Source organism: Rutilus rutilus, assembly GCF_951802725.1.
Source record: "Rutilus rutilus genome assembly, chromosome: 9".
NCBI classification, from domain to species: Eukaryota; Metazoa; Chordata; class Actinopteri; order Cypriniformes; family Leuciscidae; genus Rutilus; species Rutilus rutilus.
The window spans coordinates 9,187,399-9,210,290 of NC_140223.1; the positions used below are offsets into that span (position 1 = coordinate 9,187,399).

At 37.3% G+C, this 22,892-nt stretch overlaps 1 protein-coding gene across 3 annotated transcripts in view; it reads right to left on the bottom strand.

The window, feature by feature from the left end:
* Positions 1–21,671, bottom strand: part of grik1b (glutamate receptor, ionotropic, kainate 1b) — a 37,994-nt gene extending 16,323 nt beyond the window's left edge. For all 3 annotated transcript variants that reach the window (XM_084418608.1, XM_084418607.1, XM_084418609.1), the window contains exons 1-7: positions 21,135–21,671; positions 6,675–6,842; positions 5,320–5,577; positions 4,392–4,573; positions 3,607–3,660; positions 2,025–2,198; positions 170–313 (exon numbers count right to left, since the gene is read on the bottom strand). In XM_084418608.1, the coding sequence (XP_084274734.1) occupies positions 170–313; positions 2,025–2,198; positions 3,607–3,660; positions 4,392–4,573; positions 5,320–5,577; positions 6,675–6,842; positions 21,135–21,303 (1,149 nt within the window). In that variant the 5' untranslated portion in view covers positions 21,304–21,671. The remainder of the gene's footprint in view (positions 1–169; positions 314–2,024; positions 2,199–3,606; positions 3,661–4,391; positions 4,574–5,319; positions 5,578–6,674; positions 6,843–21,134) is intronic.
* Positions 21,672–22,892: the final 1,221 nt, after the last annotated feature.

Below are 22,892 nucleotides of genomic sequence, written 5' to 3' on the forward strand. Positions count from 1 at the left end.
TTAGCGCCTGCACTAAGCCATTCGGCTGATATCTCTAAATAAGCTCTAACTTTAATAATGTTCGACCAAGGGAAAAAAGGCTTCTGAGGGGGTGTTTGGCTCAAGGTCATGGTGCAAAGGACCCAGGTTGAAATTACTACGAACCATCCCTTTAAGCAGGAGCATTTACCTCTTTGAACAGGCTGATGAACCTGGATCCGAAGCGCCAGGGTTTGTGCCGGTGACACTGCAGTGAGCTCACGGTGATCTGAGACGCTCGCTGGGACGCGGCCGCGACCATATACACCGCGTCGTACATCAACGCTGCTTCAGTCTGAGGCACACACAGAGACATGATTCATCAGACATGCTACTACACTAGATCAATCTGTTCAAATAATGACTCACTTCTTTCTAAATTCAATTCTGGGTTCAAAAGACACTTGATATTAAGAAATATTATCGATTTTACTGCACTGACACTGAGAACAAGAGATCAGCAAGAGAACAGGGAACAAGAGATCCCCTGATATTATTGTAAAGCACTTTGGATGTACAGTAGTACATATGAAAGCGCTATATAAATGCCTCATTCATTCATTCATTCATTCAAGAAAACTTGAATTGACGGACACTTATTGAACTGAGCTGAATCAACACTGAACTGACTCAAGCTGAATAATGACACTATTATCTTCTATAGAGCTGCTTTACAGTTCAATTGAGTTCATTTCATAACTTTGCAACATTGACACTGTTACTAAACTAAACTAACACTGAACTAAACTAAGCAGTCGTTTCTTCTGTAGAGCTGAAATTGAATTTGTTTCATAATTGAAGAATTTTGTGTTATTTTCGTGTTTATTAATGTGAAACTGCTTTGAAACATCAGTATATAAACTGGACTTGGTCAATGCACAATAATGTATAATTTGATCAAGTATTATGGTAAAACCATTTTGTGAAGATGTCTTTTTTGGACTATGGTAAAAACATGCTATCTACCTTGGAGTGCCATGATATCATGACATATATCATATATATATTATACATGTATAACTATAATATAACTAATCATTCAGTATCATCCAAGCTAACAGAAATATGTTCTGAATGTTTTTTTAAAAATGTTTCAAAAACGTTTTTTTTCTTGATTATGTTAAGGAAACATTCCATTTTATCATTCTACATCCACCAACATTATGGAAATGTTACTTTTGAATGTTTTCTGAACATTCCGAAACATTTAAACATTTACATTTAACATTTAAAAAATTAACATGAACGTCGAACTAAAACGTTTTCCGAAAGAAAAAAAACACACTCTCCTTGAACGATGTATAAATAATGTTGGTAGCACTTTATTTTACAGTCCTGTTCCGCATGTACATATGTACATATTATAGTAATTATAATAACTATCATAACTAGGCACTAACACTAAACTTAACCTTAACCCATGTAGTTACCTTATATGTGACCCTGGACCACAAAACCAGCATAAGCTTTCCATTGATGTATGATTTGTTAGGATAGGACAATATTTGGCTGAGATACAACTATTGAAAATCTGGAATCTGAGGGTGCAAAAAAATCTAAACATTGAGAAAATCTCCATTAAAGTTTCGCGATTGTGCTGCATTCACTCACAAAAATAAATGTTTTATATATTTACGGTAGGAAATTTACAAAATATCTTCATGGAACATGATCTTTACTTAATATCCTAATGATTTTTGGCATAAAAGAAGAATTTATCATTTTGACCCATACAATGTATTGTTGGCTATTGCCACAAATATACCCGTGCGACTTGTGACTGGTTTTGTGATCCAGGGTCACATATAACCAGTACTTTCTTGGTTTAGTACACTGTATGTTAACGTTTTGAGAACATTATTAAAGACCAGGCAATGTTCCCTGTTTGCTGGGATAGTATATGTCAAAATACCATAGTGTTGCTTTGTACCATTTTTTTTTTGTACTAGAATAGAGTAAAACTTGACTATCTGTAATATGATGATATATATAGAGGATGGACAGACTGTCATCATTCCGTCCAGCAGGCCGGTCTCAGGTTTAGGTGGAGCCTGCAGTCGCTCCATGGACCATTTCTCCACCACTGACGCCACCTGAGGGTTGCCGATGTTGAGCAGACGGAAACCCGTCATGTTCACCCCGCTGTATCTGTACGGCTCCAGGTCCAGCGCAAACAGATCCTGTGGCATATCAATACATGACCTCACTCCTTACAGATGAAATTAAACGCTTTAGAAAGAATATTTGTTTTCTAGCTATTGAGTGCAGCAGGGATGACGTATTTTTGTAGGCCAAACCCCAGAAATGAGCATTTTAGCACATCCGGTTCCATCGTCCTGAAGTCAGTGAGTTTCTGTTTAAATGCCTGAAATAAGGTCTGGTTAACAGAAGCTCAAGATATGTTCATATTTTATTCTACATCATAAAATAATAAGCAGTAAGTCGTGCGATCATGGTATAGTTTGTTGGTAACACTTTACAATGCGGTTCATTAGTTACCATTAGTTAACTATTTTAGGTAACATGAACTTAGAATGAACAATACTTCTACAGCATTTATTAATCTTAGTTAATGTTAATTTCAACATTTACTAATATGTTAACATTAGTTAATGCAACATGAACAAACAATGAACAGTATGGATGCACCAATATGAACATTTTGGCCAATACCGATAACCGATAATTCTTTATATTTGAAAGCCGATAACCGATATATTGGCCGATAAATCTAAATCCAAATTTTTATATGATTTTTGAGATCCTGATTACAAAACAAGTCACCATTAACAGCCATGTCCCAAGATCACAATTATAATGATGTTCTCATTATAATGTAATGCAGCTTATATGGCAGTCTTGTGCTGCACATGTTGCACTTTACTGTATTTTCCTTTTTGAAGTTATTTCAAGCAATTCAAACCCTTAATGGCGAACAGTGTCCATCTGAAGTGCCTCAACTGAAGGAAATAATCCATTATTTATCGGCTTAAATATATCGGCCAAATTTTCTTAAATTAAAAATGAACATATATCGGCCGATACCGATATGGTGGCTGATATATCATGCATCCCTAATGAATAGCTGTATTTTTATTAACTAACATCAACAAAGATTAATTAATACTGTAACAAATGTATTGCTCATTGTTGGTTCATGTTAGTTAAAACATTAACTAATGTTAACAAATGAAACATTATTGTAAAGTTTTACCAGTTTGTTAATAGCCTAACTTTTGCTTTTTACTTCTGATGACTATATTTAGGCTTCAAAATACATAAAAGTTGTGTTCACTTGTGAATATTATCATGATGAACAAAATGTGTAACAATCAAATTTGTTCATAACAGAGCTTATTTTTTTGGCAACAATCCAAAAGGAAAATGGAAAAATCCTATTGGGTTTTTATCAGGGGAACCAGAGTGATGCGAACTTACAGGTTGGCCTACAAAAATACATCCTCACTACAGTATCTAGAGACTGAAAACATTGAAGAACACTAAATACAAACCAGCAGAACACATTTAGTTAGTCAAAACAATGACACAACCAAAGAAAAACTCAAAGAAACCATGTAAGAAACTCACCAGAGTGGTAAAAAAGAAATGGTAGTATTCTGTCATCATGCCCATAGACAACAGCTAGAGCAGAAAGAGAGAGAAAGAGGAGAACGTGTTAAACCTCCTTCTGCACCAGCATACTCACATAATGAGCATTAGATATCTAAAGACACACATGTACAGTATTTGCTCTGACCCCACAAGACCTGAAATCAAAACACTGGAATAAAGCATGACTGTGTCTTTTTGTAACATCAGCCACAAAGTGGAGCAATCAAACGCATCACATTTGATTGGGGATTTAGTTTAGGGATTTGTATTTGTATTGCTGTAACACGGTAAATGGGATTTGATGTCGTCAATGAATGACATCAGACATCGGTGAATAATGTCAGAACATCACACGATATCAAATTCAAAACAGGTAATGCTTTAGTCTTTTACTTTACTACTACAATCTCTTTACTGCTAAACTTTTAAACAAGGCTTTGCTTTTCCAGTCAAAAATTGCAGTCAGTAAATCTAATTTTGTGTTGTTTTCTTAAATCAAGATAAATTTAGTCGAGAAGCCAAAATACTTAAAATTCATGCTTAAAACAAGAAATTTGCCAATGGGGTCAGAAAAAATAAGCTTAATCCTTTTTTTCTTTTTCTTTTTTGCAGTGAATGAATGCATTCAAACATTTACATTGGAATGTTTGCTTCCTCGATTCAAACTGGAATTAAATTTAAAATGGAATTGGAATTTGGAAATGGAAAAGGCATTCCCAACCCAGCTGTGAATGTCGCTCAGTCCCGGTGTGTTACTGTACCTGTTTGAGGACGTCTGCTCCGGTCTGGTACGAGCAGTCAAAGATGACACAAAACTCTTTCCCCTTCTTCATCTCTTTAAGAAGCGGCCGGGCATCTTTACTTCCTATCGGTAACTGCCGGATTTTGATCTTGATACTGTACCGCGACGGAGCCTTGATCAGCTCCTGAAGACGAATTAGCCCTAAAAATAATGCATAGACAAAATCAGCAAAGATGATAGAAACACACTACCATTCAAATGAAATTTTATTCAGCAAAGACACATTAAATTAGTCAAACATGACAGTAAAGATATTTATAATGTTACAAAATATTATATTTCAAATATTTTTTTAGTTTATTAATTTTGAACTTTCAATCAAAGAATCACAGTTTCCACAAAAATATGCAGCAACACAACTGGTTTCAACATTGATAATGATCAGAAATGTTTCTTGGGCAGGAAATCATCAAATCATGCGAGCCAAAGTTGATACTTGGGTAACACTTTGTTTTAAGGTGATGTAGTTACACGTTACTACATGTACTTACTATAGTAATAACAGTAAATTATGCATAATTACAAGTAACCAACCCTAAACCAAACCCTAACCGTAACTCTATAGTAAGTACATGTAGTTAATTAATATTACTCAGTGCTTATTTGAGTAAGTACAATGTAACTACATTACCTTAAAATAAAGGGTTACACGTTGTTACAGTGTAATTATATATTTAAGTACAGATTAATATTATTTAACAACATGTACTTACTATAGGGTTAGGGTAGGATTAGGGTTTGGTTGAGGGTTAGTTGCATGTAATTATGCATAATTTACTGTTATTACTATGGTAAGTACATGTAACGAGGACACGTGTTCCCAAATAAAGTGTAACCGATTCTCCTGAGAAATGAAAGAGAAACATCTGAGCAATGAGTCTGCCCACCTGTTGCGTCCTCGTACACCACCGTCACGGCTTTCCACTTGTAGAACTGCACGATGTCCAGCACAGCGCGGCTGATGGAGACGTAGTCTGGGAACAGGTTGATGTAGAAACTGTCTTTGTTGTCCACAGACGGGTGTTTCCAGCGGGTCTGGATGTGAGGAACCTCCAGCGCGTTACAGATGGACTGGACCGCACTCACTGAAGAACTGTGGGACGGGCCGAACACCGCGGCCACACCGAGAGCCAGCTGATCACAGGCTGACAGCAAGACCAAGAGAACATCAGGGACTTTATTAACACACTGATCAAATATTCCCCCTAATTCAACTTAAAATGTTAAGTTCAGCTGCCTTAAATGTTTTAAGTATAATCAAACTGGCCGTTCAAGTCATCTCAACTCATTTTTTTTTTAAATCTTGTCTACACTCTTGAAATTAAAGGTTCCAAAAGGATTCCCAAAACATTCTTTTCTTAGTGTGAAGAACATTTTATAATCGTTTTCCACTATAAAGAACCTTTTGTGCTTTGAAAAGATGCCATGGATTTGAAAGGTTCTTTATGGAACTATTGATGGCAATAAAGAACCTTTACTTTTAAGAGTGTTGAATCTTGTACAACTTGAAAAAAAAAATAAGTTGAAATTGGTTCATTTATTTTGATGAAAAACATTACATTACATGTAATAACTTATCGATCATATCATTTTTATAGTGTATATTCAAATGCAATTATATAAAATAAACTACTAATAGGTACACAGAAAAAAAATTTGGTGTAGAAACAATTTTCACTCCGAAATTTCTAGTAAATTTCACGGCAAGTAACATTGGTGCTATTTTAGTTTTTATTTTAGTAGAGATTGATTACTATTTTAAATTAGCTTTTGTTTTTAGGTTTCATGTTAATTTTAGTTTAACTTTTAGTCATTTCGTTATGTGCTTTTGCCGTTTTACTACTTTTTTTTTTTTTTTTTATATTGTTATTTAGGTTTAATTATTTTTATTTCAGTTTTAGTTTTATTTAGTTTTAGTTTCCAGTAAATTATTTAATAACTTTCCAAAGCAACCTTTTTCTAATTCAAATTTTTATATTACTTTATAAACTAATATTTATATTTAATTTTATTTAAGCTTTATTTTAATCAACAGATATGTTTTTAATCGTTTAATACACAATGTATATAATCATATTAGGATTTGCTTTGAGCTCTCTTTGCTACCATTCCTGTAGCTCAAATGGTAAAGCATGGTGCTTGCAACACCAAAGTCATGGGTTCGATTCCCAGGCAATGCATGAACTGATCCTGTTGCTTTGAATAAAAGTGTCTGTCAAACGTGTAAATGTAAGAATCACACCTCGTCTAGAGGCCTCGAAGCTGTCGAACAGGTTGATTCTCTGGATGTCGTAGGTGAGGGTGGTGTTGGGCATTAAAGTCCTGTTTCTGTTAATGTTGGTTACAGCGAATTTGAAGGCAAGTTCCTCCACGCTAATCGGTTCATTCTCAAGTGTCTCGAAAATCCCCCCTGCACAGAGAGAAAAAGGAAAAATTGTTTGGTCAAAAAAGACATTAGTAATCTCAAATCTCCTTTAGAGATCGCAACAATGTCTCAAATGCATTTTATAGCTCTATACTTTTACTGTGTGTCAACTAAGAAGAATTAGAGTTTTCAGTCATGCTTCATTCAAGAAAAGATGTTTCTCCAAAAATTGAAACTTAGAAACCAATAAGGTAACGTACATGTATGGTGAAGGTTAAAATTCTTCAATTGAAACAGTTATTACCCTAAGATAAGAGCCATACTGATTGTCTCACAATCTCTGTTGTTTTCTCAAGCTGCGGAAGCACAAAACAGTTTATGAATTTTCGGTCGTGACGTCTCTAATCCTTAAATGATCTTACATCTACACGACAACTAAAGACACAATACGACAAAACAAATACAAAATCTGCTTTAGTGCACAGCATACACGCATATCTGTAAAGGAGCACAGTTTTAAATTATTATTAGTCAAACCTCAGAGAAAACACATATATACAGTAGTGTGTGATGATAAATGCACAACATACAAGCATTGTTGACTATATGTTCTTTTAAGAACTTTTTACTGATAGGTTCTTTGGGGAATAAAAAATGGTTATTATAGCATCAGTGTGAGACAAAAAAACAAACCCTTTTGTAACCTTTATTTTACGTGTAAGAAAGCGAATTGACCAGCATTTCAAATGAAGGTTTTACATTTCCATTCTTCAAACAAATTAAAGGACAAACAGTTACAGTCCTTAAAAATATCCTGTTAATGATGTACATTTGATATAATCTGACAAACCTCCAGTGAAGTTCATGACTTGTATGTACTGTATATGTGACAATAATTTTGACCTAATGTTACACTTATACAGTATATACTGTATATATAACTATAGCACAGTTGTTGCCCTAAGTGACACAAAACATGACCAAAGGGTGGAAACACCTGTTAACTATGGGATAAAATGGGATTCTATCAGTACAGTTTTAGTTAGTCATTTTATTGTGTTACGATGAGTAAAAGTCTATTGTTTAACATTTATGATATTTGACCGAAATTGTTCTTTAAATCAAAATTGTTCTTGTTTAGTTAACCTTTCTTGTTCCCCACGAACCACATCAAATCAGCACATTGTTTTTTCAGTCGCCTGTCTGAAAGATGACAACTCTGGAACAATCATCGCTCAGACGCCAGCGATTGGCTGCGAGCACCTCGAAAAACAACTTCAACAGGATTTTTTTTGGAGAGATTGTGATTGATGTTGTAAGAGAAGAGAGGTAAAGAACGAGAGGGCAAGACCTCCCCTCTGGGCTCTGATTGTGAATGACCTTTTTCTTCCACTGAGAGACCCTTGTGTGGGTGAAACGCTCAAATCCAGCCCGATAAACACCAGGGTTAATTACGGTTAGCAAACCACACCACGCAGGAGCTGCTCTCCTCCGTGGGGAATATTTCATTCTCACAGGAGGGATAAAAATACAGACTTTCTCAGCGGTAAGCTCAAGGTAATGACATTTCATTGTGGCTGTTCGAGCAGAACCTCTTACAGGCTTATGTGAAAAGGCCATGAAAATCAAATATGTACTAAAGCTTCAGATGTTCAAATTATTCCTGTGGAACCGCTCAAATTCATTTCAATGGTCTTGACAGCTTCATCGTTCCACTGTTCAACTGCCATGCTTGCTTTAATGATGCTTTATCTTATGATATGCTGCATGAACTAATTACATTATTTACTTAGCAAAGAATGCATTGTGTAAAACACAGACAGCTAAATATCTTTGTATACCAAACATACGTATAAAATGTTCTATCTATCTATCTGTCTGTCTGTCTGTCTGTCTGTCTGTCTCTCTGTCTATCTATCTATCTATCTATCTATCTATCTATCTATCTATCTATCTATCTATCTATCTATCTATCTATCTATCTATCTATCTATCTATCTATCTATCTATCTATCTATCTATCTATCTATCTATCTATCTATCTATCTATCTATGGTGTTCCAAATAATGCTCCTAATAATCCTTATGATGTTCTTTTTCATTTAGGATGCTGCCTAAGAAGTATACAGTATACAGCAAGGAAGATCACTATAGGTTTTTGGACAGAACCATAGAGTGCATGAGAGATATTTAGCTCATGTTGAATATATGACATTTAAAATATTTGGTATAGGGTTAGAAATGCATAAACACCTCTAGATGGAAAATACATGACAGCAATCACACACTCTCTTATTCATTCTTCACCAACCAGATTATGTTAGAATATTAGTGTAGAGCAGCTCTGCAACAACAACATTCGTTATTTATTTCATTAAACGGTATTCTATTTCAGACTTAAAGGGATAGTTCACCCCAAAATTCTGTTATCATTTACTCACCCAAACACGTAAGACTTTTGTTCATCTGCTGGAAATAAAGATCTTTTTGATGAAATCTGAGAGCTTTCTGTCCCTCCATTGACAGCTACACAACTTTCACTTTGACACTTCAAAAAGTTCATAAAGAGAAAGAGATCATAAAACTAATCCATATGAATTGAGCGGTTTTGTCCACATTTTCTGAAGAGACACAATCGCTTTATATGATGAACAGATTTAATTTAGGCTTTTATTTACATTTAAACATTGATCAGCGAACATTAATAGAAGCTCAACCGAACCTGCTTGACGCGTGAGAATGACCCTCATTGGTTCTTGCTGAAGCTCAAACGTGATGCGTAACACGAGAATGAACCTCATTGGTTCTTGCTGAAGCTCAAACGTGATGCGTAACACAAGAATGAACCTCATTGGTTCTTGCTGAAGCTCAAACGTGATGCGTAACATGAGAATGAACCTCATTGGTTCTTGCTGAAGCTCCAATGTGCTGCGTAACACGAGAATGACCCTCATTGGTTCTTGCTGAAGCTCAAACGTGATGCGTAACATAAGAATGAACCTCATTGGTTCTTGCTGAAGCTCCAACGTGCTGCGTAACACGAGAATGAACCTCATTGGTTCTTGCTGAAGCTCAAACGTGATGCGTAACACGAGAATGACCCTCATTGGTTCTTGCTGAAGCTCAAACGTGATGCGTAACATGAGAATGACCCTCATTGGTTCTTGAGGAAGCTCAAACGTGATGCGTAACACGAGAATGAACCTCATTGGTTCTTGCTGAAGCTCAAACGTGATGCGTAACACGAGAATGAACCTCATTGATTCTTGCTGAAGCTCAAACGTGCTGCGTAACACTAGAATGAACCTCATTGGTTCTTTAGGAGCTCAAACGTGCTGCGTAACACTAGAATGAACCTCATTGGTTCTTGTTGAAGCTCAAACGTGCTGCGTAACACGAGAATGAACTTCATTGGTTCTTGTTGAAGCTCAAACGTGATACGTAACACGAGAATGAACCTCATTGGTTCTTGCTGAAGCTCCAACGTGCTGCGTAACACTAGAATGAACCTCATTGGTTCTTTAGGAGCTCAAACGTGCTGCGTAACACTAGAATGAACCTCATTGGTTCTTGTTGAAGCTCAAACGTGCTGCGTAACACGAGAATGAACTTCATTGGTTCTTGTTGAAGCTCAAACGTGATACGTAACACGAGAATGAACCTCATTGGTTCTTGCTGAAGCTCAAACGTGCTGCGTAACACGAGAATGAACTTCATTGGTTCTTGTTGAAGCTCAAACGTGATACGTAACACGAGAATGAACCTCATTGGTTCTTGCTGAAGCTCAAACGTGATGCGTAACACGAGAATGAACCTCATTGGTTCTTACTGAAGCTCAAACGTGCTGCGTAACACGAGAATGAACCTCATTGGTTCTTGCTGAAGCTCAAACGTGATACGTAACACGAGAATGAACCTCATTGGTTCTTGCTGAAGCTCAAACGTGATGCGTAACACGAGAATGAACCTCATTGGTTCTTGCTGAAGCTCAAACGTGATGCGTAACACGAGAATGAACCTCATTGGTTCTTACTGAAGCTCAAACGTGCTGCGTAACACGAGAATGAACCTCATTGGTTCTTGCTGAAGCTCAAACGTGCTGCGTAACACGAGAATGAACCTCATTGGTTCTTGTTGAAGCTCAAACGTGATACGTAACACGAGAATGAACCTCATTGGTTCTTGCTGAAGCTCAAACGTGCTGCGTAACACGAGAATGAACCTCATTGGTTCTTGCTGAAGCTCAAACGTGATGCGTAACACGAGAATGACCCTAATTGGTTCTTGAGGAAGCTCAAACGTGATGCGTAACACGAGAATGAACCTCATTGGTTCTTGCTGAAGCTCAAACGTGATGCGTAACACGAGAATGAACCTCATTGGTTCTTGTTGAAGCTCAAACGTGATACGTAACACGAGAATGAACCTCATTGGTTCTTGTTGAAGCTCAAACGTGATGCGTAACACGAGAATGAACCTCATTGGTTCTTGCTGAAGCTCAAACGTGATGCGTAACACGAGAATGAACCTCATTGGTTCTTGTTGAAGCTCAAACGTGCTGCGTAACACGAGAATGAACCTCATTGGTTCTTGTTGAAGCTCAAACGTGATGCGTAACACGAGAATGAACCTCATTGGTTCTTGTTGAAGCTCAAACGTGCTGCGTAACACGAGAATGAACCTCATTGGTTCTTGTTGAAGCTCAAACGTGCTGCGTAACACGAGAATGAACCTCATTGGTTCTTGCTGAAGCTCAAACGTGATGCGTAACACGAGAATGAACCTCATTGGTTCTTACTGAAGCTCAAACGTGATGCGTAACACGAGAATGAATCTCATTGGTTCTTGTTGAAGCTCAAACGTGCTGCGTAACACGAGAATGACCCTCATTGGTTCTTGCTGAAGCTCAAACGTGATGCGTAACACGAGAATGACCCTCATTGGTTCTTGAGGAAGCTCAAACGTGATGCGTAACACGGGAATGAACCTCATTGGTTCTTGCTGAAGCTCAAACGTGATGCGTAACACGAGAATGACCCTCATTGGTTCTTGCTGAAGCTCAAACGTGATGCGTAACACGAGAATGACCCTCATTGGTTCTTGCTGAAGCTCAAACGTGATGCGTAACACGAGAATGACCCTCATTGGTTCTTGCTGAAGCTCAAACGTGCTGCATAACACGAGAATGAACCTTTCGTTCATCTTCGGAAGACTTTTGTTTAAAGACTTTTATATGTTCATCATACAGTATAAAGCGATCGAATCTCTTCAGTTTTACGATCTCTTTATGAACTTTTTGAAGCGTCAAAGTGTCAGTTGTGTAGCTGTCAATCGACGGACAGAAATCTCTCATTATTAATATCAATCTCTATATTATTTGTGTTCTGAAGATGAACGAAAGTCTTACAGGTCTGGAACGACATGACGGTGAGTAATTAATGACAGAATTTTCATTGTTGGATGAACTAACCCTTTAAATAAGAGCAGTTTCTCTCTCAGGAAGCGAGGAAGTCAACCATGACGGGTCCTGATCTGCTTGTTGCCGGGTTACTGGTTAAGGCACCTGGTTTTCTCAGAGCTGTGTGTAAAGTCAATGTCTTCAGAAACAAATGCACCGTCAAGGTTCACAGGGCAGCAATGCCTCACACGGACCAACAAACACACAATGGGTTTTGCTGAGCTTGGAAATACTGTACATGATATATGCAAATAGCAATAATTCAGTACCATTATACTTTACAGTACAAACCAGTCTGAAACCATGAGAACAACCTAAAGCTGACGCTCTTATCTTTCAAATAAAAAAGGCTAATCCAATGCATATTTACTATCAAAACAGCTTGTGCATCAGGAGTTAAGAAAGCAATCAAACCCGTTACAGGCTTATTTACTCTGGGGAAGCTCTCTACAAATTCAAAGTCACCTTGTGCACATGCTAATCCACGTCTGTAAACACATTGCACTCACCATTTTGAGATTAACTACCTCATGAACGGCAAATCCGCAAAGTACCTCAAAGTGACCAGTTTCCACAAGACTGCATGTAAACCTCTCTGATTTGGTGTACCAGCGTGGAGCCGCTGTTGACATGAGCTTCATGCTGATGCTCGGAATAATCAGGGAAAATCCACCGATCCCAACGAACACCTGACAAACAACCTGGAGTCATCCTTCAATTTTACTTCCAGTAAAACAAGTCTTTTCCTTCTTAAACTCTCCTGTTCACTGTTTATGTCTGATAATACTTAACAGTTGTTGCATTAGGTTTCCCAGCAGAACCTGTAAAGACTACTTGAAAACCATACTTGAGTAAAGGTACAGATACCTTACAGCGAAAATGACACCATTACAAGTATTTTACTCGTACTTAATGTAGGTTTAACCCTTGTGTGGTGTTCATATTTTTGTCATTCAGGCCAGTGTTCGTGGGTCTGGTGGACCCGCTGCATGTTTGGGTTTTTAATTCAACACAATCAAACAATTTTATGTTAAAATACTCAACAGATGTTTACTTCATCCCAATTACAAGCAATATAAACAGCATATATGGTTAATATTTTCTCTTTACCTTTGTTAGATCACATTTAAGAATTGCAACCCTGTGCGGGAATGGCAGGGGTAGAAACACAAAAATCACTCTTGCACTCCCACTCTCTCACAGTTACACACAATCTCTCTCTCACATGCACACACACACAACACACACACACACACACTTGTACAGTACAGTGTGTGGTCATTGAAAATGTGTTCTGATATATATTCTTCACAGAAAATGAGCCAAGGCCAATGAGTCTGAGTTTGAACAAATAATTAATCGTATCATATTTCTTTTGATAAAAAATGAAACCGAGTCCTACAGACCCGAACACAATGCAAGGGTTAAAGATGCACTAGTCCTCAACACCTGAGAGACATAGCAGTGAAAAACAAGAAACTGTTGATTTGTGAGGAGAGCAATCACATGTTTATTTTCTAAAATCAAAATAAAACTGAACACCTCAAAATTGCAATAAATCAAGGTTCATATAACAGTCTCTTAAACGCCTACAAACTCTCAAGTCTCAGTTAGGCTCAAGTGCTCAAAAAACACACACAAAAAAACACAATATCCTTCAAAAAGTTCTCTTCAATATGACAGATACATAAAATAATGTTAAGTAAAATTAAATATTCAAAGCCTGGTTGCACTGGATGTGCTGGTTTCGGCCTCATCACCGGCTGTAGTCATGTTCTCATCTCATATATGAAACACCTGTGATTCACAACTACCTGCTAATACACTCACATTCGCGTAAACTAGCCTTGTTGATGAGTTTGGGCGAGTACAGGCAAAACGCACAAGATATAGTTCCTTCAGTGCCCTGTAGATGGCGATATTCTTTTATAACAAAAATAAACTGCTGTAGAAAAGGTTAGGTGCCATGCAAAGGCTGCGTCCGAAAACTCGGGCAGTGACTTGTTGCCTCGCTGCCCTATCAGGCAATGACTTTACAGGCAGCGTCTTCGGACTGACTTCTGAGGACACGTTACAGTTTAATGATCAACAGCAAAATAGAGCGAGCTTTGTTGAAAAGTAGTATTTAAGTAAGGGATAATGTAGAGCGAGGCGGTTGTTATAGCGAATACAACCCTGACAGGCTGATCGGGACCCCGACGCGAAGCGGAGTATTCGCTATAACAACCGCCTCGCTCTACATTATCCCGCTTATTACATGGCTACCTACCAAATAAATCAATAATTTGACACAAAATATTGATTTAAAAAGGAGTTTATTGATTTAAAAACGACTGTATTGCTTCCGCTAAAGAAAATAGTCCGTTCCGTCTCTAGGGTTAGAATCCTGCGTCCATAGCAACGCTCTGTTTTTCATGGCAACGGTGTGTTATACTTAGCAGCGGTCTGTTATCAAGAAATAACACACCGCATTCTACATTAGAATTCAACCAAGCCATGTAATAATAGTATTTACTGACTACAATAGTAAATTCTCGCTAGAAATGTTGATCAGAAATGTACATTGATTTACACACAAACTGATGACCAGACGCAACTTTCAGACGCCATTTTTCTAGCTCAACTGTCACAGAATGGAACGCACAGGATTGTGGGATATCAAAGGCAGTGAAGGATACATCTACTGTATGTTGCCTTCAAATATCCATCAGATGAAGGTCTCTCAGGAGACAGGAAGAGAAGCTAACATTGCATTCGGACGTGCCTTGATGTCCTTAGACCTTGGAATACGTCCTCTTTCGGACGCAGACAAAATGTAACGAGTAACTGCATTACTCATCACAAATGGATTGGAGTAAAGAGTACATACTTATTCAAAAATGTAGTCAAGTAGAGAGTAAAAGTTGCTAATATCTTTGCTACACAGTAAAGTATAGTAACTAATTACATTTACTTTAATTCTTTACACCACTGCAGATAACTTTGTGAATTGCAGGCTTGCTGTTTGTTGACCGCTGCAAAATTATATGTGAAACTGAAACACTTTTGTAATCACTTAGGATCTGCTAAATAAAAAAAATAAATATTATTATTATTATTTTATTTTTCTTACATGCAGTGTTGAGGAAAGTTACTTTTAAAAGGTATCCAATATTACAATATTGTGTTATGGAAAGTAATGTGATGCGTTACTTTTTCTCACCTGGGCTGGGCTTGCTTGAATTTTAAGAATTAAGAATAAAAAATTTTGTAATAAAATGTTTTATAACTTTTAACTTTCACTTCCAGTTCATTTTTCATTTTCACTTCCAATAAAAACAAGTCTTTTCTTTCTCAAACTCTCCTGTTCATGTGCAGCACTTACTTATTTACAAATACAAGATGGAGGTCATCTTAAGAATATTATTCAAAACCCTATTCTGGCATTTGCGTATAGAGCAAATATAACCTGAAAAGCAGCAGAGCATTATGGAAGCGAATTACAGCAGTGATGAAAGTGAAAAGCTGAGCAGTCAAGCAAGAAACACTGAACATGCCAGAATCCTCTAACATCCTCACCTTCATGTGACTTCCAGAGGAGATGTAGCAGCACAAATGAGGATAGCTTTTCATTAGAGAAGCGTTCCACTATGCTGAGCTGCTTTGGTAGAAATGATGTCCGGATTACGGTGGTTTCTATTGAATTTTGCTGTTCTCAGATTCAGAGAGCGGATGCATCTGAACCTGAATATAGTTTTTATCATTCAAAACACAGTTCAAAACATTTCTAACCTTCAGAAATATACAGCGATACACAATGGGTTGGACCTTCAAGCAGAGAGAAATGATATGATTGGCTGACCTGTTGACCTGTTATATAATCATCCAATCACAGACCAATTAAACAAACATGCATCTTAGAATCTGGGAACAAACTGGGCACAGTTTCAGAAACACTTGATGAACCTTCATCATGATGCATGAAGTTCATTCAGATTTCAACCGGCTTCTATATCTCATTGGCAGACATGTCTTCAGCTCTGACATCATCGCAGGGGTTTGGGGTAATGAGATGCTAATCAAATGAAGGCATCAATCAAAAGCGTGACTTTGACAAATTGCACAATCCGCCGTCAAGTGGAATAAATCGGAATTAATTGATTTCAGGCTCGGGGTTTGTAATGTTTGCGTGTCACACGGACAACCTTGGTGTGTCTTTGAGACTATAAAGATGTGTTTCACTTATGGACTGAAACTCCATTAAAATATAAAACAAATGCACAAATTCTACTTAAAGCTGCATTTTACAAATCATAAATTGTATATAAAATAATACAAATGCATCTTCAAATACATGAATGGGGCAAAAATGCCACCAATATTAATAAAAATGCTTCCAAACAACCAAGATATGGTGAAAGACAAAGTCTCCATATAAGTTATTGTATTTAATACTTATAAGCAATATCACACGAGAGAAAGTGCTGTGTTCCCAAATATCAGCACGTTTGGAAATGTGATATTGATTTTATACAACAATTCAATAAACAATAAGTTAATAGGCTATTAGGTGACTTACATTTTAGACACAATATTGTCCGTTTTTCCTCTATTTTGCCAATGAAAATAGTTCCAAACAGTAAAGCCACTGCGCTTCTCCGAGCAACACAGTTTCAGTTTCGTTACTGAATGAATCCGTGTTTTTGAACGAATCGGTCTAATGAGTGACTCGCGACTCACTCAGTCACTTCTGCTTTGTCCCTGAATGAATCATCCGTTTTGAAAGAATCGTTTGAATGAATGATTCAATAATTAATTCGTTAAGGCAGTGATTTGCCGCCACCTACTGGCGGCTTTAGAATCATTTAATTTTAGCTGAGGGACTGAAGGACGAAAATTTAAAGCTGTTTTTGTTTTCAGTTGTGATGTGAATGTAACAACAGTTGTGGTTAAAGAGATAGAGTGCTTTTATAAATAGACTATAAAGAGCGAAATATGAGATAACTTTGTTTCTCTGAATGTTTCTTTAAAACGGGCCTCCGAATTGCAAAGGTCACCAACAGGCAAGGTCTGAATCTTAACATTCCTGATGGCAATATCAGTCCTTCAAACCCACTAGCGCCACCTATAGTTCAAAACCTCACACACACTACTGGTCAAAGGATTTTTTAAAAATGTTTTTGAAAGAAGTCTCTTATGCTCACCAAGGCTGCATTAATAAACAGTGATGTTGTGAAATATTACAATATAAAATAACTGTTTTTTATTTCAAATGTAATTTATTCCTACTATAAATCAGCATATTAGAATGATTTCTGAAGGATCATGTGACACACAAGACTGGAGGAATGATGCTGAAAATTCAGATTTGATCACAGGGATAAATTATATTTTACAATATATTCACATAGAAAACAGTTATTTTTAAATTGTAATAATATTTCACAGTATTACTGTTTTTACTGTATTTTTTCGATCAGCCTCGGTGAGCATAAGAGACTTATTTTCAAAGATTAAAATAAAAAACATCTTAATTATTCCAACCGTTTGACCAGTCGTGTAGGCTTTAACTTTTTAATCAAATGGCCTAGAAGCAAAATTGTGATTTTTGGTGAAGGCCATCTTTATCTTCCTGAAATCTGTGTCATATAACCCTGAGACTGTGCCAGTGTGTTGCTGTGAGAGTTGTGGACGTGAGTGTTGAGGCTCAGAGACGGACTTCACTGTTGATGTGAGCCAACAGCTAAAGGAGAGAAGGACAAAGATGCAGTTGTTCCCTCCATTCATTCAACATCCCACTATCCCACATGACTGCATCACAGTGTGTGTGTGTGTGTGTGTGTGTGTGTGTGTGTGAGACTGAGATGTCTCTGTTCTGGGTACCTGATCTCTAGAACTGGCCAATAAGATGCTTTAAGCTTGTTCTGATTAAAAATACAGAGTAAACAGAGAAATTAAAATGTTAATTAAATAATAATCCAAAATTTTAATTAATCCCAAAATCTAATCCAATGCAGTTAAACCATTGTTTTGAATGAAATAACAGCATCTAATTAATGATCATAAACATCACAGGGATGCTTTCCAAAATGCACTGAATAGGCTATCACAAAATATTCCCCCCCCAAAAAAAACATGGTCATATTTCACATAAAAATTAAATAAAAGAAATAAGTACCTTTTTTGCATAGAAGAAATAGAGCCTTATTTATTTTCATTACAATTTAGCACATTTAACCCCTCTCCCCCCAATACATACATATATATATATATATATATATATATATATATATATTTTTTTTTTTTTTTTTTTAATGTTAATATTTATATTAAAATATTTTAATATTAAATGATTATAATAATAAAAAATATATTAAAAAAAGAATTATTATTATTAATGCTGTTCTGCAGCAATTATCCGACTCTTTTACATTAATGAGAATCTAGTGAGAATTATTATTTAAAATGAATGAGAATTATTCATAGGGTGAAAAAATGTTTTGATTTTTGGTGTGACATGTGACCTGGACATAAATCCTTATACTTTTCTAGAATCTAAAACTGTTTCTAGTCTGTTTAAATAAAATGTTAAACACTCTTAAGTAATAAAATCCCAACTTTTCACATCCTCTTTTGTAAAATCACTTTGGAGAAAAGCATTTGCTAAATGCATACATTTAAATGTGAATGTAAATAAATGTAGTCAGCATCTCATAATCAAACTGTTAGTAATATATTCCTCAATGCAACATCCTCGCAGAGCTTTGGCAGGGTCAGTCCGAGGGTCTCTGAGCAGAAAGCAGATTAGCCCGGCGTGTTTAACATGCTTAACAGGGACGATTTCTCAGTATTACCCAGCGACTGGGTTTCTGACCCAAAAGCTGAGAGGACTAATTGAAACGCTAACCATATGGAGCAGATTAAAGGTTTGCAGAGAAAAAAGATTAGATTCGACCTCAGACCAGGAGAAATTATAACAGCGGATTAAACGCACAAAGAACATTATTAAAGGCTCCAAAGAAACATAATCAGCCACCTCTGGTATACCAATCCATAAATCTCAATTGTTATTTAACTAGTTAACAACCACACTATGTTGTGAACAACATCACACAATCATTGGTCAACCGTCCTGCTGAGTTTTGCCCCAAACCAGATTTCTAGTAATCCTGAAGACCTTGGCCATGTCCGAAATCACCCCTTTACTCTTTAATAGGGAATTATTAGAGGGGACATCCATTAGTAGTGCTGCCCGAAACCATAGTGGACGTTATCTAGTGCACTCATTCAGTCCAACAAACGATGTACACTTAACGGCTAGAGAATACCCATAATGCACTGTAAGGGTCGTGCCGAATTGGATGCCGATTGAGCCGAATCTTCCATTTATTTTCCAAACTGCTGGTCCAATGTGGCTGTAGCCTTTTAAATTGATTATTAAATTGTTTAATTAAGGTTTGTGCATGCCAGTTTCCATGACAGAGTTCAAGATAAATCTTTTCATTACCACTGGAGCTGCCAGTTTGCTTAGTTTCAAATGATTATTAAACTGCAAGCACAAACTATGCAAAAGCAGCAGCCGTCAGTGTCTGAATCCACACACTCGTTTTCATTCACTCCCTCAAGTGGACTATATTAGTGAACTAATGTATAGGGAATAGTGAATGAGGGTATAGGAGGCGGTTTCGAACACAGGTCTTGATTTGCTTGTTCAGGTGTGCTTCATTAGGGTTGGAGCTAAACTCAGGAAAGTGGAGCTCGAGGGCCAGAGTTGAGCTTTACATTAATTATGCATTACCAAACTTACAACATTCATACACTGGACTGCATTAAATCAATAAAAACAACAACAGATCATAAGACGCTATTAGATAGTAGATTAACCTGCATTTTAGCCCCGCTCTCTCTCTCTCTCTCTCATAAAACAATAGGATTAGATGGAATGAACTGGAAAGTCCAATGAAAATGCTGCAGCTGGAAGCATCACCTCATACAGGCACAAAAGAGGCACACAAATTAATGACTCACGTTGAGAATTTATGGATGATATTCTGTCATCTAGATAGTTCAAATTGTGCTTCTAGTAAATTATAGAAAAAAAATCAAATAAATTGCGTGTGTGATCATAAGACTTAACATATTCTGATTCTGCTGCATTAGATTCCAAATAGACGGATTTAGTTTTACTATCCCCCCCAAAAATGACATTCTACCTCTTATGCAATTTTCAATATTGACATTTATCACCTCAGGATTGTTAAAAATAATTTTCTAATAAGAAAAATCATATGCAATCATATGTGATGACCAAAAGTTAAGTTGCGTCGGGTCAGAGGTCACTCTACCGCTGGAACTAGACTCGCACGACTGTTACCGGAAGCCAGTGATTACAGTTTATAAAGTTATAAATATGGATATTTTTCTTACAAAAACGCACCGCGTCGCTTCAGAAGGTCTTTATTAACCCCCAGGAGTAGTATGGATTACTTTTATGATGCATGGATGCGCTTTTATGGGCTTCAAAAACTACCATTCACTCCCATAGTTTGGAAGAGCCAGGATATCTGATTGTGTTTGAAGAAGAAAGTCATATAAACATAGGATGGCTTGAGGGTGAGTACATTATGGGATAATTTTCATTTTTGGGTGAACTATCCCTTTAAATGTAAAAAAAAAAATTCTTTCATACAAGGGACCACTTTTATCGCATAGAAGCATGAGGCATACAAATTAAAACCTAAAGAAGTTCTAATGCAATGACTTTCAGACTTTTTAAAGCAACTTTAAGTGTCCAGAGTTTTGGAGACACTGAAATGGCCAAAATGAAACAAACAAACATCACAGTCCAGAAATGTTAATTCCACACACAGCTGTTATTAATGAAGGGCTTTGATACTCACCGATTCTCAAGACCTGCTGCGCGCTGAGACTGACCTCTGCCATCAGACACAGCAGGATGAAGCTCACACCTGTCCCCTTCAGCATGGGACACCTGCAGGAGACACACTCAACATACATATCCTTCTTCTTTGTGTATCCATACAGGAATGATTTCCATCCGAGCAGCATCTTTCCACTCACTCGTACTGGTGGGAATCACCCATCCTCACATCCATAGGTGCTAACTGGGCATCACTTTCCAGAATAAGTCATCCCTTCCCGCGGTGCTTTCAGGACATAGTGGCGTTTCTGACAGCCAGGGACCGCGCGACTCCCAGTCCGTGCGCGCGAGCTCAATTGAGGGCACTGGCGACTCTCTGATCCGCAAACATGGATCCGTTGTGAAGATTAACTTCAAATCTGGCAGCAGTCGACCTCGACAACGTCTTTGCTCTTTGGTACACCGAGGAAATGATTAAATCTTGTGCCGGCGCTCTGATGGAAACGCACATCTGCCAGCAGATTAAATACCCGTTTATCTGTCACTCGCTGTCTGTGATTTCGCCAAAGGGGAAGACACCTTATTCAACAGCAGTTAACCCACTTTTAATAATATATATATATATTTAAAACAATCACATTATATAAAAATTACTAATAAAAATAACTAAAATGACCAGGTCAGAAGTGATAAGCAGTTTGTGTGTGAACTAGGCTACTGGTGGAGATTTGATTCATTCCAATGATTCAAATCTTAAACAAGCTCAGTAAAAAGAACAAAATAAATAAATAAATTCGATCGGATTGATCAGTGGTTGATTTCGGAATAGCATACTACTCTTACTATTTCTGCTATATAAAAATATGGCAGTGCAATTTCGGTAGTGTACGGAGCCTCTAAAGGGACATGGTGAAGAAGAAAAAAATAACATGGGAGGAAAAATTATTTGGCAACGCTTTTGCGTTCTCTCGCAAATGTTTTGCGTTCCCGAGAAACTTTGCGTTCGTGCGCAAAATGTTTGCGTTCCCCTGAGAAACTGTTTGCATTCCCCTGAGAAACTTGGCGTTCGTTCACAAAATGTTTGCTTTCCCCCGAAAAAAAATTGCATTCACTCACAAATAAATTTTCTTTTTTGCAAGCCAACGCAAAGTTTCTCAGGGGAATGTAAACATTTTGCAAGCACACACAAAGTTGTTTCTCAGGGGAACGCAAACATTTTGCAAGCGAACGCAAATTTGCCAACAAACGCAAAGTTTCTCAGGGGAACGCAAATATTTTGCCAACAAACGCAAAGTTTCTCAGGGGACCGCAAAACATTTGCGAGAGAATGCAAAATCGTTGACTCATTATTTTTCCTCCCGTCTCATATTTTTTTCCACCAGGGGTTCCATAGTAGGCTAATGCGCTATTATTACGAATTCAGCGTCTTTTGTGTGTCATGGGTGAGTAATTAAATCTTCACTCAACCGATTCTTTTGAACGAGTCGCTCGCAAAAGTCTGTCCCTGTCCCAAATGGAACACTAAATGTACTTTCGGTCCTGTGGACTTACAAAGGTGTGTCCGCGTCCGTTAAGTCCATCAGACCATCCTCGAGCTCAGCAGCAGACTTCTTCCCGATAGTCAAAGTGGCATTACGTCACGGAAGTGCGGACTCGTAGGAAGACAGCGAGTGTTTAGGGTGCCATTTGGGACAGGGATTCTGAATTCGGAAGCGAAGAATGAGCAAACGTGTACGTTTTAACCATTTAGTAGCATGCCTTTCCAAATGAAGAAACA